The sequence below is a fragment of the Gavialis gangeticus genome, unplaced genomic scaffold (assembly GCF_001723915.1).
Source record: "Gavialis gangeticus isolate Ggan-Ray unplaced genomic scaffold, GavGan_comp1, whole genome shotgun sequence".
Lineage (NCBI taxonomy): Eukaryota > Metazoa > Chordata > Crocodylia > Gavialidae > Gavialis > Gavialis gangeticus.
In genome coordinates, this window is record NW_017729027.1 from 34119707 (window position 1) to 34134090 (window position 14384).

The 14384-nt window shown below is 41.0% G+C and overlaps 1 protein-coding gene across 13 annotated transcripts in view; it reads left to right on the forward strand.

Annotated features, from left to right (window-relative positions):
• Positions 1-10714, forward strand: part of DST (dystonin) — a 569390-nt gene extending 558676 nt beyond the window's left edge. For 6 of the 13 annotated variants that reach the window (XM_019520525.1, XM_019520526.1, XM_019520529.1 and 3 more), the window contains 4 exons: positions 1233-1432; positions 1898-2008; positions 5022-5145; positions 9658-10714. In XM_019520525.1, coding sequence (XP_019376070.1) covers positions 1233-1432; positions 1898-2008; positions 5022-5145; positions 9658-9923 — 701 coding nt within the window. In that variant the 3' untranslated portion in view covers positions 9924-10714. Of the gene's footprint in view, positions 1-423; positions 493-1232; positions 1433-1897; positions 2009-5021; positions 5146-9657 lie in introns of all 13 variants that reach the window. The other 7 variants (XM_019520527.1, XM_019520528.1, XM_019520534.1 and 4 more) reach the window with 2 other exon arrangements.
• The last annotated feature ends 3670 nt before the right edge of the window (positions 10715-14384 follow it).

The following is a 14384-nucleotide window of genomic DNA, read 5'->3' on the forward strand; positions in this document are numbered from 1 at the left end:
GGGGGGTCAGATCATGCCCCTGCTTGAGCATCTCACTATGTCATACCTTCATTTCCAGTAAGGTTTGCTGTCATATTCAATGCAGAATAATTTGCAGTGTTTTTGTTATATGCTTCATACTAAAGGTATGGTAACTCATTGTAAGTTCCAGCTTATAATACCTCCTTGTGATGGCAGATGTATGTTTTTGTGGCCCAGGTGTTCTTAGGATTGCGGCTAAGTCTATTCAAGCACTGTTGTCTTCTAGCTTAGGGGAACTTTGAGAGCTTGCCTAGAAGTGCTTAGAGAGAGCTTTTGCTTCAAGTTGTGTCTTTCAGCCTGGTGCTCAGAGTCTCTTCTTGCATATGCAACTGCTGTACTTGATTTCTTCTCCTGCTAACAATTTTCTTTAATGTGACCCATATCCTGTGTCATTTTTTCTAGTTCATCATCACGGAAGTAAAATGTTACGTTCGGAATCAAATTCTTCAATTACCACTCAGCCTACTATAGGTTGGCAATCCCCTCTCTTTGTCTCTTCTGCCCTTTCTCTGTCTTCATTCCCTTCCCACTCTTTAATATTTATTTTTCAACAAATGCTTCATTCATTACATTTGGCTTTGCATTTTTCTTCATGGGCTGGTGCTTTAGAGGGATTTTTTGACACACTTACAGAGTGTTTCAGAAACAGTTGCCACTCATACTAACACAATAAAATGCTAACGTATTGTGCATCTTCTTGTGAAACAGTCTCTCATCTGTGCCTATATAAGTGCTTAGCTACCAAGTATCTAATTATAATTTGGGTTTTTTTTCATTATTGCATGTTGCCAAACTGCGCTTACTTCATAGTTTAGTGTAAATGGATGTGCTGCTTTCTGTTCACTTGTACTTAGCATTTTTCTGCACCATCCAAATGAGTGTTACTATGAGTAGCTGTAATATTAATGATACAGGTCATCAGGTTGCATCTCTGCATTAATAGACGATTGATTAACAATGACTTAGCACCTTGAGCATTCCATTCTCATGCTGGCTTCACTTGACAGTGTTCATTTCTGCTGACACAAAGTGTTAGAGCAAGGAAGCTGTGCACATGAACTCTCGTGTGTCCAAAATAAATGTATTACAGAGTAATGCATTGCATTTGTTAGGCTGTGTTGGAGCTGGTGGCATGGCAAAAATGGTGATAAACAGGGTTGTGATTGATCTACATATTTGACATCTCAGTGCCTTTCTTTGGTGTGCTGTAGCTAAGGGAAGGACAAATGTGGAGCTGCGTGAAAAGTTCATGATGGCAGATGGTGGCAGTCAGAGCATATCAGCTTTCCGACCAAGGGGTCGTAGATCACGACCCTCTTCAAGAGGTGCCTCTCCCAATAGATCTACTTCTTTATCAAGTCAAGTTGGCCAAGCAGCTGCACCACAGGCTTCTGCTACAAGTACACCCAAGGTATGAATAAGTACATGACATTGCATTAATCAATGAATAGCATACAGATACTTCCTAGTTAAATAGGACCCAGAAATTATAAGTCCATGTTTACAGGTACAGGTCCATGTTAACAGGACCCAGATTTTATAGGATAGAACAATCGATATTTTAATGTCTTTTGGAAGGACGCTAATTGTGTCCATTTTTTTCTCACACTTGCTTCTCTTTTGCAACCCTGAAATAGATGTCTTTACATTTTATGATCCACTTGATCCTATCAGCAAACAGAGAATACAATCTGAAAGAGAAAAAATACATCAAGAATGTTTGTCATCAACTCTTTCTGCTTTGTTTTTATTTTCTTCCTTATTTTTTTCATTTTTACTGTGAAGTTTGGGATTCCCTTTCCTTGGATATCTCTCTCCATGACATTTTTTTCCATCTACTGTCCTTCATATTTTGATTTGCCATTGTTCCATACAGACACCCCATCATTTAATACGCAATTATGATAAACCATGGCTGACAAACAGCAAAACATCAACTCCTCCTAAGCCAGCAGAGTCCTCAGACTATCAAGGGCCATCTGCCGAGGTACAGTAAGGACAGAGATTCTAGTCTAATGAACTTCCTTTGTTAAAACTATCACATCACTAACAGTCATTACAGTTCTTTGCACAGCTGCACTGTTCCTTTGCATATTAATACACTCTCTTTGTTTCAGATCTCTATCCATTTTATTTTCTTTGTTTTCATAAACTTTTAATTGATCTTTTGTTTGATGTGGTAAATAGATTTAACCTTTAAGAAAACTCAACCTGTGGTTCCTGATAAGTAGACGTGTAAAGTAATAAAAAATGTAGCTGCAGATTAACAATGAACAGACCACCTGTTGGAAAGATCACATTTAGAATTCTTTCTATGACTTGCTCTTTGGTTGCCCGTCAGCATTTCACCATTGGATGTGCTTTTCTCAAATTATGTCCTCTAGGCTTACAGTGTGCAGGGCACTCATGAGCTACAGATATTATATTAAAAAATTATGATCTCCAAAATGAAGCCAGTGAGTGAGGAAATGCCATTTGATAGTGAGTAGGATACCACAGGCACGAGGTAGAAGCATATTGGTGCCCTTTCAAAAACTGAAATTCAGTTTAGGAGAGTAATGACCAACAATTGCTATGACTAACAAAAGCTATAATCAGGTAGCTTTCTCAGTGACCCAGGCGGAATTAATTTGATGGTCTCAACAGTGTGCAACGCACACAAAAAACTGTTACTTTTATAAGAATTACTGTCTACATTGGAAACCAAACGGGAGAGACCAGGGGTTGAATATACTTTGAGTCTAAAGACGTGACTCACTGCTTGATGAAACCAGTGGAAAGCTCCAACTAGATCAGCTCCTAAATTGTCTCCTGCCCTCACAGAAATAATCTAAGTTTCAACTGAAGCAGGTAGATTAGCATGGAGGGGCTTGCCCTATGACTGCCTCTGCTGTATTTGTTCTCTACAGAAATAGAGGATTTCAGCCTCCAATTGCTGTCAGTTTGGCACTTCGTGTAACTCTGTATGTCTTTACTCAAGAACACACAAAATACCTGAGGATCTTTTTTATTCATTACTTTTGTGTGTGTGTGTGTATAAGGTATTACTTTACATATTTAGGATTATTGTTTAAGGTATTGAATATGGTTTAACCATAGCTCAGTTTAAATAAATGTTAATTTCTAATTTACTTGCTTTTTTCTTTTGTCCCTTGTAAACTAAATATCCCTACAAAGTTAATTGATGGTACTTAAAACAACTGTATGAAGAAATTTGCCGTATTGACAGAGCAATAAAAAGTCATGCTTTTGCTGAATTTGAAATGAAATGAAAACAACTGCATTCATTTAAGCATTTTCTAATTTGAAGACTGACTGAAGTGTTTGTAGTGGCTGGTAAAATATTGCATTAAAGTATTCTTCTATTTCCTGGGGAAAGGAGCATTGTTCCCTTCCAGCCCCTCGAAACGGCAGTCAGTTAGGCCTTGACTCCTGGTCTGAAAGAACACCTGATGATGTATCCACAGAAGGTGGTGTGCCTAGAACAGCTCCAGTCTGCTTTCAGTTTTTCTCATTGGTTCATTGAGTTTAATGAAGCCCAGTTGAGGCTGCAGGCTGCACAGGTGACTGAAGAAAGTTGTAGGTGCATTTCTCAGGCATCCAGCTGTAGCTTCTGCCCCAAAAAAGTGACTGATAGGCTACAACTTTAGCCTGATTTAGGGAGTTAGGGCAATATCTAAAAAAGCACATACTTTCTCTCTATATGCTCCAATAAATTTTGAATTGTTTTCTGCCTGGTAGCACAGTGTTAACAGGAGGAGTGAAGACCATGCCTGCCCAGAATAGCTTATGGTCTGTTGATTAGGGCACTCTCCATGGAGGTGGATGGGACGGGTATGAAACTTCTTTTAGAGAGGAGGGAATTGAGCCAAACTCAATTTGGCATCCTTAGTGAGTTCACTAATGATGACATCATTATGCAGACAAGTGGCAGAAGATTAATGACTTTCTCCTCCTCTTTGTGCCATCCTTTAAAAGGTAGATTGACGTTCCTGATCCATTTTTGGTAGAAGTGTTGTAGAGGTCTAGTTCAGGAGAAGGTTTGTGTGCAGGACAAGCAGAGCAAGTTGCCTAAGTTCTGGTGGACCTGGGATCCTGGAATGGAGTTTAAGATGCACCCTTTGAATTTAGAATTTCCCTATTGGCCAGCAACACACAGCTGTTGGCTTGATGTACTGGGTGTTTTGGATCCTGTTCCTGGGCACCTAACTCCCTCTAAGCATTGGAAAAAGTTCAGTGCTTAGCATTGCAGTATTTGAGTTCCTCTTTTGGATAAATCCTTAGTAGTTTTGTGTGAACTTGGGATGATTGTTTGCTCACACCTACGGTCTGCTATGATGTGCAAAGTTGAATAATGAGACTTGAGCATCTTTGAAAGTCCCCTTCCCCAAGCCAATAAATTAACTCATCTTAGGTAGGCTACCAGGTGAGGCCACTAGCTTCTGCTAATTCAGAAGCTAGAAAAAAAGGCAGACAAAACTGTGGGTCGATTCACCCTGGGTAACATAAGGCCACAATTTTTTTTCTATTTATAAAATCAAGGCCCCCTGCTTTTGTGCAAGAAAGTCACAAAATATGGGAATTTGGGGGTTGCAAAATTCATAAGTATACTTTTGTCAGGCTACATTCCATGAATGCATTCAATGCATACGCCCATGGTCAGAATTACAGGACAAAGGTTTAAAAAATAGCTCTGCATCTGTCTGATAGCATTATGATAAGAATTGTACCCTCAGTTAACCTTGTATGCTCAGCTAATTAAAATATATACATACATACATAAAGACTGATAAAAAAACTGATGCTAAGTAGACTTTTGAGTGATTTTACAGCTGGACCACTTTGGCACTTATGGTTAAATATTTCCATGATAATTGTGGCCAATACTTTGAATTTATCATGTATGTTGTGAAGATTGTAGAATACCAAGTTCAGTCCCAGCCAGTATGAATCTTCGTATTGATGATAATAGATGAAGCAATGATATTTGTCTTCTTCAGGGAACACCAATACAAGGGAGTAAACTTAGATTGCCAGGATATCTATCAGGAAAAGGGTTCCATTCTGGAGAAGACAGCAGCCTGATATCAACAGCAGCTACCAGGGTTCGAGCACAGTTTGCAGGTGAGTTTTTTAATTTTAGCACTGATCCCAGCACTCATAACAAGGGCTGTTACCACATGAGGACAGATTGGGGTACCCCAGGGGGATGTGCACATTTGCTCTAACATATTAATTGCAGCCTGCATGACATCACTGGTTTATAATGATCCTCTGAAACAGCCTTTCAAGAAATGCTTGAGAACAAAGGGAAGATTCTTGACTGTAGAGCAGAACTCAGCTGTAGAGAGTTTGAGGGCCTATGAGGAATCTACCTGTGGGTCCCTGAATCTGATTCTGAAAATACATAACACGTAGAACAGTTGAAATATAGTTAAACCTGAAGCAGACAGACTTACAAGCTTGCTATAAAAAGTTAAAACAGTCTGGAATGGTTCAAAAGTGTAACTGGAAAATCATATATTATTTAGAACCAGTTCATTATGAACCAGTCCAGTGTTAGATGTGGAAACCAAGCATTCTGTAACAGGGGTCTAGTCTGTCCTCCAGGCACCCCACCACACAGCATCGCTCCTTAGCTCCTATCTCTACTGCTGCAACTGGCTGCTCTGGTACACAGCCAGAAATCTATTGCCCTCTCTTTTTCTTGCCTTTTGTTGGGACTTTTTATCAATGAGCTCCCTTGCACTTTTTGTTTAATAAAAGCTATCTTTCTAACAACCAGCTGTGCTCTTACTTCCTACTTGACCACAGCCTCCCTCATCATTTGAAAGAACGGTTGGGGATGTCTCCTCTGGCATCTCTGAACCAATAATGATGGATGCCAGAGGTAATTAATAGGGGATACATCACTCTAGATATATCCATTTGAATGCTCTCCCTAAAGCAGCCACCTCTGCCACTGTCAGTAACAGGCTTCTTTGCTAGATGGACATTTGGTCTGACCCAGCATGGCACTTCTTATATTCATGCTTCTCCAGCCCCTTGGAACCAAAAATGCATGGGTCCAAGCACTCCCCGCCCAAACCCCCTGTCCTGCCACTTCAGGTTAGCACACTGCAGACTTTGGTCAGGTACATACTATTGAAGTTATAGAACTCATGTTTAGGAGAGAAGAGAAAGCAGAAAAGTGAAAATGTACTCAGCCATGGGTCACCCACCCTCTAGGACTTTCAAAGCACAGGTGCAAGCACTCATTCCTCTCCTCTTACCCACTGAGACAGTGGGCTGTTTGGCCACTTCTCCCCCTGGCTGTTGGAGCCACAGCACTTCACACAGCTGTGAACCACTCCTGGAATGGTTCAAGTGTTATATGTGTCTGCCTTCCCTGCTGAAAGCGAGAGCTGCAGGGAAGTATCTGCAACACCACTTGTGAAAGGTTACTCAGAGATTGTACATTGGTGGATCACTGGGAGTAGAATCACGGGATTAGAAGATGCGCAAATGCAGATGTGCTGTTCCTAAACTGTTTCCATCAAATGCTTTTCCAGCCTTCTCCTGAAGGAGATTCCACAACTTCCCTGGGAAGTCTAGCCCACTGCCTTACTCTTCTGACAGTAAGGAAGGTTTTCCTAAGAGTTAATTTAAATCTGCTTTGCTGCAGTTTAAAATCATTGCTTTGTGTCCTGCTTTCTGGGGCAAGGAAGAGCAGCTGTTCTTCCTCTTCTTTATGGCAGCCTTTCAGACATTTGAAAACTGCTATCATATCCCTCTCTCTTAATCTCCTTTCCTCCAAGCTAAGCCTACCTAGTTGTCTCATTTTTTCCTGCTATGGCTTGCTTTCCCACTCCTTTATCATTTTTGTTGCCCACCTCTGGACCTTCTGCAGTTTCTCTATCTCCTTAAAATGTGGAACCAAGAAATGTAGACATTACTCTAGCTGAGGCCTAGCCAGCTCTGAGTTGAATGCTGCCATCACCTCCCATGTCTTATGCTTAATACTCCTGTTTATGCAGTCCAAAATTAAATTAGCTTTTTTTGTGCCTGTGTCACATTGCTTTCCCATGTTCACTCTCAATTATCCTTTTCAGCAATGCCACTGCCCAAACAGTTATCTCCCATTTTGTATTTGTTCATTTGGTTAGGTGTAGCACCATATATTTGTCTGGATTGAACTTCATCCCATTGTCTTTTGCACATTTTGCTAGTCTGTCAGGATCCTTTTGTAGTCTATTCCTATCCTCCAAAGTGTTTTCAGTCCTCCCTGGTTTTGCGTCATTTGCAAACTTAATCAGAAAAATCTATTCTGGCATCCAGATCATTAGTAAACATATTAATCAGCACTAGATGTAGGACAGACCCTTGTGAAACCCCACATGTGGCCCCCTGTTATTCTGACATTAATTTATTTGTTATTGCCCTTTGCTTGCACTTATTGAGCCAATTATTATACCACTTAGAGTAATTTCATCCAGTCTACATTTCTCCATTTTTCTTATGAAAACATCATGTGGGACTCTGTCAAAATCCCTACTAAAGTCTAAGTATATTATGTCCTTCGCATTCTCTTCATCCACCCAATTAGATACTTGGTCAAAAAAGGAAGTTCAAGAAAGAGGGTTGTGTCCCATCCTGTGCCCAGAGCAGCTCTAAACAAAGAATGAGGTTGGGTACAAGAAACCACAGAGCCACCTCTGCCAGCTGTCATAACTTAGATTCTGTCCAGTGTAGTAAGAGTGACTGAAAAATCCTGTCCAGCTAGTTCTTATTTTTAGTTATTACTAATTTTAAGACAAAACTGTTTCATGCTTTGTTTAGATGTGGTTTCTTTGCCTTTGGAATATGCCAGACCTATTGAGATAAAATATGTGTCATAAACAATTTGCAGATAATTAAAAATAAAGCTTACCCTGTTTAACTTACATCAGATAGTCACTGTTAACATTTTTGATGAGCCACATGAACTCAGTTGACATAAAAAACATCACATAGAATCATAGAAAATTAGGGTTGGAAGGGACCTCAGGAGGCTATCTAATCCACCCCCTGATCAAAGCAGGGCCAGCCCCACCTATATCATCCTAGCCAATGCTTTGTCTAGCTGGGTCTTAAAAACCTTCAAGGATGGAAATTCCACAGTCTCTCTGGGTAACCTGTTCCAGTGTTTTACTACCCTCCTAGTGAGTAAATTCTTCCTAATACCTAATCAAACCTTCCCTTGCTGCAACTTAAGCCCATTGCTCCTTGTTCTGTCATCTGCCACCACTGAGAACAGCTTGGCTTCATCCTCTTTCAAACCCCCCTTCAAGTAGTTGAAGGTTGTTATTAAATCCCCTCTCAGTTGCCTCTTCTCTAGACTAAATAAGCCCAGTTCCCTCAGCCTGTGCTCATAAGTCATGTGCCCCAGTCCACTCACCCCCCACTTTTGTTGCCCTCTGCTGGACTCTCTCCAATTTGTCCACATCCTTTCTGTAGTGGGGGGCCCGAAACTGGACCCAGTACTCCAGATGTGGCCTCCCCAGTGCTAAATAGAAGGGAAAAATACCTTCTCTTGATCTGCTGGCAACACTCCTACCAGTGCAGCCCAAGATGCCATTAGCCTTCTTGGCAAGAAAGTCACACTGCTGGCTCATATTCAATTTATTGTCCATGTCCACTGTAACCCCCAGATCCTTTTCTGTAGGGCTGCTACCCAGCCGGTCATCCCCCAGCCTGCACCGATGCATGGGATTGTTTCATCCTAAGTGCAGAACTTTGCACTTGTCCTTGTTGAACCTCATGAGATTTCTTTTGGTCCAGTCACATGTGCATTGACTGTGCAAACTCTACCCCATCTTGTATTCGTTGATTCCTTCATTTATCAACAGTGGGAAGGAAATCATTGTAAATAATGTGAAAATATTTCCTAATTGCTTGTTATTTCCTTTATTTTTCTTGAGACTTCCAGTTCTAGGCATTTTGAGTGAAGAAACCATTGAAACCTGTGCAGATGCTTGTTACAGAGGCCCATATATTTTGAAGTGTGTGCTTTCATTTGCCCAATTAAAATTGCGTGCAAACAATTCCTGATGTACAAGAAGAAAGCAGAATCTGAACACATCTAGATATGAAATGACTGTGAAAAAAGGGGCCAGTAGATTACTGAATTGCATAAAGCAAGGTCAATGAGTAGCTCAGCACTACCAGAATAATCAGTTTTTATGAGCAAAGCTAGTGGCTGGGCTAACCATTCAGAATCTGAGCATTAAATCTTCCATTCCCTTTTCTTTATTAGGAGAAATATCATGGCTTTATGTTGTTGTTTAAGATGAGAAGGAACAACAATGAGTGTTTCTTGTAACAAAGGGAGTTCCAAATATGGCTTGCAGGGTGTTTAAGCTCCTATATTTAAAAAAACACCTAAATACCATAATGCTTGTTTAATTCCCATTACTAATGCCAGTAGATGCCTCCCTCATAGAATCATAGAATCCTACACAATTAGGGTTGGAAGGGACTTCAGGCGGTCATCTAGTCCAACTCCCTGATCAAAGCAGGACTGTCCCTAACTAGATCATCCCAGGAAAGGCTTTTTCTAGGCGGGTCTTAAAATCCTCCAAGGACAGAGATTCCACAACCTCTTTCATTTCCCTACAGAAACCAGAAGAACTCCAAGTAGACCTGGGAGCCGAGCAGGAAGCAAGGCTGGCAGCAGGTCAAGTAGCCGCCGAGGCAGTGATGCATCTGATTTTGACATTTCAGAAATCCAGTCTGTGTGTTCAGATATGTCGGAGACAGTTCCCCCAACAAGCAGGCCAACCCCCCGACGGGGCTCTCGATCAGCCTCAGCCAAGCCTTCCAAAATTCCAACTCCCCAGAGGAGGCCACCAGCCAGTAAATTGGACAAGTCCTTGAAGAGATAATGTGATTGGCTCAGTAAAGGTCTTTTCCTTATGTATTAAATATTTAAGTTTGTAAGATGTAAAATATTATGTAGAAACTATTGTGAAATATTGCAAGAGGTGGATTTTTAATTCTGCAGATGGCCTTATTTGTGTATTTGTCTTGTTATTTTATGAGTATAATTTTTGTCAGATTTTTTTTTGTTTATGCCATATCCTGTGTGAAAGGGGGGAAGAGTTTTAATGTAAACTAACAGTTGTACACAGAAATGTGTAGAAAGTACACTAAAAGCAATTACTGAATGTACAGTGTACTGAATGTACAGTTAAGTCTCTACAACCTGAATAAAATAGGCCTATCACTATGTCGTTAGTTAACAGGAAAGGATACCTCATGATTTTTCTTTAAAAAAAAATCTAAAAAGCCAAAAGATACAATTACACATTTTGAGCTAATTAAACAAACACTAAAGGATGTATGGCAGAAATACTAAGAAATACAGAACACATTCACACTCTGGTTATTTATACAGCAACTCTCAGAGAACTCACAGAAAGTTACTTAAGCACTTGCCAGTACTATGATACTCCAATATCTTGCAGCATTTCTGTGCCGTTGCTTTCAATGAGGCCAGACACATTCTGGATATTTGAACTATTATACTGTAAGAATATCAATATGAAGTGCATTCATGTAAATGTGAGGTTTTCTTTTGCTTGAGTGGATGGTAGCACTGTATCATTGAACTCATTTTGTATCAAAGCAATTTTGCTTGCAGAAAGCTCTGAAATAAACATGTCCCTTAACTTTATTGCTGATGTATTTCTTATTTCACAGGATGATCATTTTGTGCATTATATTTTAGGGCATAAATGATTTGAAATGACCAATAATTAACTTAGCACTATGGACTTGAATGTATTTTCCCATTCTCAAGTCAGAGTTTGGTCACCTACTGTATTTGTTTAATAAAACCTTAATTTGTACATATCAGATAATATGAAAGTATATGTAATTTTTTTGTGTTGACAACTATTGGTCTCATATTAAACTATACCATTAGTGTGCCATGAATAAAGGACAGGGAGACTATGACAGAGTCAAATAATTGATTTTTGCCCTTTTATGATAACATTAATAGGAGTAAAACATTCACTTTTTATGGGAAAAGATGTAACTGCAGCTAAACAGGAGTAGACTGGCCAAGTAGATGTTGCTGCAACTATAAACTAAATCCCCAGAAATTCCAGATATGTTTAATCACCAGGGAACTAGCCTGGATTTTCTGGCTAGATAAATAATACATACTGGGGAGCTCTTCTTCATGTGTAGAAAACTCTGAGCAATTCAAGTGGTTCTGTGAGGCCAAACAGAACTATGCTTTGTCCTGTCGCAATGCCAAACCTGAGTCATCTCACAGGTGCACCTGCTGCTCAAGGATGCTGTTGAGAATTACCTGAATGTATTGATGATGTAATCTGGATTTCCTGATTATCTCCAACCCCCCCGTTCATCCGCAGTTGGGTTGGAAGGTTCCATCCACTTCTGAAGTGATCTTCCTGGTTTTTAGCAGACACAGATATACAATCAAAATCCTTAAAAGATGGAAGAGCATACCATTCAATCAGGCTACATTTTAGCTTTATTGAAGTTAAAGACAAAATTCCAGCTGTGCCAGGATTTCACCCAAGGTGCATGCAGACTCATCAAACCAGAACGTATATTTGCAGAACAGAGATAGTAAAACAAACCTCCAGCTGAGGACTGGAGGGGAGGTACAGCAAGAGTGAGCCCCTGGGGAAGGGGCCGGGGATGCAAGTTCAGAAGAGACTGCGTCACACTTTCTTGGTGCCTCTGTTAACCACCATAGCAGCTATTGTAGGAGTTAATGGGGCAGTTAAGGAAAAAGGTAGCTAGTCAGAATTGTAGTGAGACAGGTTTCAGAAGAACAGGTGAGCGCTTGCCAAATAGCTAAAAAAATGTCCTGCTAAGAGGGTCTGGATTATTGTGCATCTCTTGTGTGTGTATTGAATGAAGCAGGACCCCTATTGAATAAAACAGCATGTAATCGTGGGAGCCCACATTGTCTAGTGCACAGAGCATAGAACAAAGACTAGAAACTTGAGTCAGTTCCTGAGTTGGCCATTGGTTTTGGTCGTACTACTTGATTGCACTATTTGCTCTACTTGTCTTAGTTTCTTTCTCTGTAAAATGGGGGACAATGGCACCAACCTCCCCTACGAAGTTCTTTGTGATCTATGGATGGAAAGAATAGGGATCATTTTAAAATTTAAGATTCCTGTATTTTGGAATGTATAAGCACCAGATTGATGAAGCTTTCCTTCACCCCTCCTCCTCGCCCCCATGTTTTTGGATTATGAGACAGCCTTTCATTATGTGATAATATAATCCTACTTTTCAACTGCTTCAGCTTGACACATCTTACTTTTCAACTGCTTCACTTTATAATCTAAACCATGTTTTTCAACCCAGAAATTTCTTTGGGTGTAATTTTCATGTTTTGGAAAAAAGAAGCAAGTAGAAACAAATTCTACTCCATGCAGTGCAAAATACCCCATCGTGCATCATCAGCAACCTTGAACTGTAAATCAGTATCGCTTCAAAATACATTTCTGTCACTTGGCCTATGCCCCTTGTAGCAGACCACAGCTGCTTTCCCTAGAGAAGGGTCTGCAACACTATCATACAGTGGGTTCAGAGACTGGTTGGAGAGGCCTTGGCGCAGTTATCCACACTCCCTACAATACAACTGCTAGAAATGGTGAATGGACTTATGGGATGATATACCTTTCCAGGGAGGAGAACTGGAGAGGGGAGGGGAGCAGAACAGACAACTTATTCTGGTCATTTCATGATAGCAGCTCTGGTAGCTTCCAGGAGACAAGACAGGAAGTGAATGAATGCAAAATATAAAAGATGAATTGTTTATATTACATAGAGCAGCTTGATATACATAATGATGAGGGCAAAGGGAATGGGTAAAATATGTTCTCAGCCCTTTCTGAGAAAGGTAATGGTTCATGTTGAAATGGAAACTAATGGTCTGTCTTGCAATACTTGGAAGAGTCTAAGCAAGAGGCCTGTAGGGCAGTTAGACCAGTAGTTCTCAACCTTTTTAGAGTCAAGTCACCCTCCATAACTTTTGTGAATTGAGTGGCACCCTGTTTCAAAACTAATTATTTATTACAGTACTTACTTTCATGCAGAGGGGCCAGGAGCAGCCAGTTAGAAGATTACCTGAGTCTGGCTTTACCTGCTTATCTCCTCATACTTCCTACGGCATCCTTCTAAGGATCTCACAGCACCCTGGAGTGCCCTGGCACTCTGGTTTTGAATTGCTGAGTTAATCTCTTTTGCTAGAATAAGAATATATTTCACAGAATGAATTAACTTTAAAGGCTGCAGGAGACGTAAATAATGCACTTATGTGGCTTCCTGTATCTGAGCTGGGTTAGGCAGAGAGTGCTGCATTGTGCAGTATGCAAGTATAGACCTTGAAACCTTCCACCTAGACACTGGGACACATAGACACCCCCTCTGTGGTGATCCTGAGACTGCTGCTGAGGAGCAAGCCCAGCTTGCTTGCTCCCCTGCTTGCACATGCCATATGATGAAAAAGTGCCATGCAGTCTCCATTAGAGGGGTGTTGGGCTCTCACAAAATCATTCTCAGAGATACAGGCCTGAGAGCATCCCTGAACTTATTCTTAAAAGTAAGCACACAACACTTTTCTGAGAACAAATGTGAGGAAAGACAAGTGGACGGAGTGTTTTCTCAGCAGTGGGCTTGGGTTACATTGAAGGAGGTATAAAGATTTGTCTTTGCATTGGTCTTTCATCAGTCCCATGGGACGCTCATGCCCACTACAGAACAGGGAGGTCCGGGTGAGGGAGATTCCCTGCCCTCTACTAATGCTGACCTCATGAAGGAACACCTTGAGAAGCTGGATACCTTCAAGTCAGCCGGCCCTGACAATCTACACCCCAGGGTACTCAAGGAGCTGGCGAGCATCATAACCCAGCCTCTGGCACAGATCTTTGAAAACTCCTGGCGCTCAGGTGTAGTGCCCAAAGACTGGAAGAAGGCCAATGTGGTGCCAGTCTTCAAGAAAGGGAGGAAAGTGGATCTGGCTAACTATAGGCCCATCAGCCTGACTTCTATCCCGGGAAAGATCTTAGAAAAGTTTATTAAAGAGGCCATCCTTAATGGACTGGCCGCTGCCAACATCCTGAGGGATAGCCAGCACGGGTTTGTTGCGGGTAGGTCTTGCTTGACCAATCTCATTTCCTTCTACGACCAGGTGACCTATCACCTGGACAAGGGAGAAGAGATTGATGTCATGTATCTTGACTTCAAAAAAGTCTTCGATCTGGTATCCCATGTTCACCTCTTGGCAAAACTGGCCAATTGTGGCCTTGGGTCCACCATGATCTGCTGGCTGGGAAATTGGCTCCGTGGTC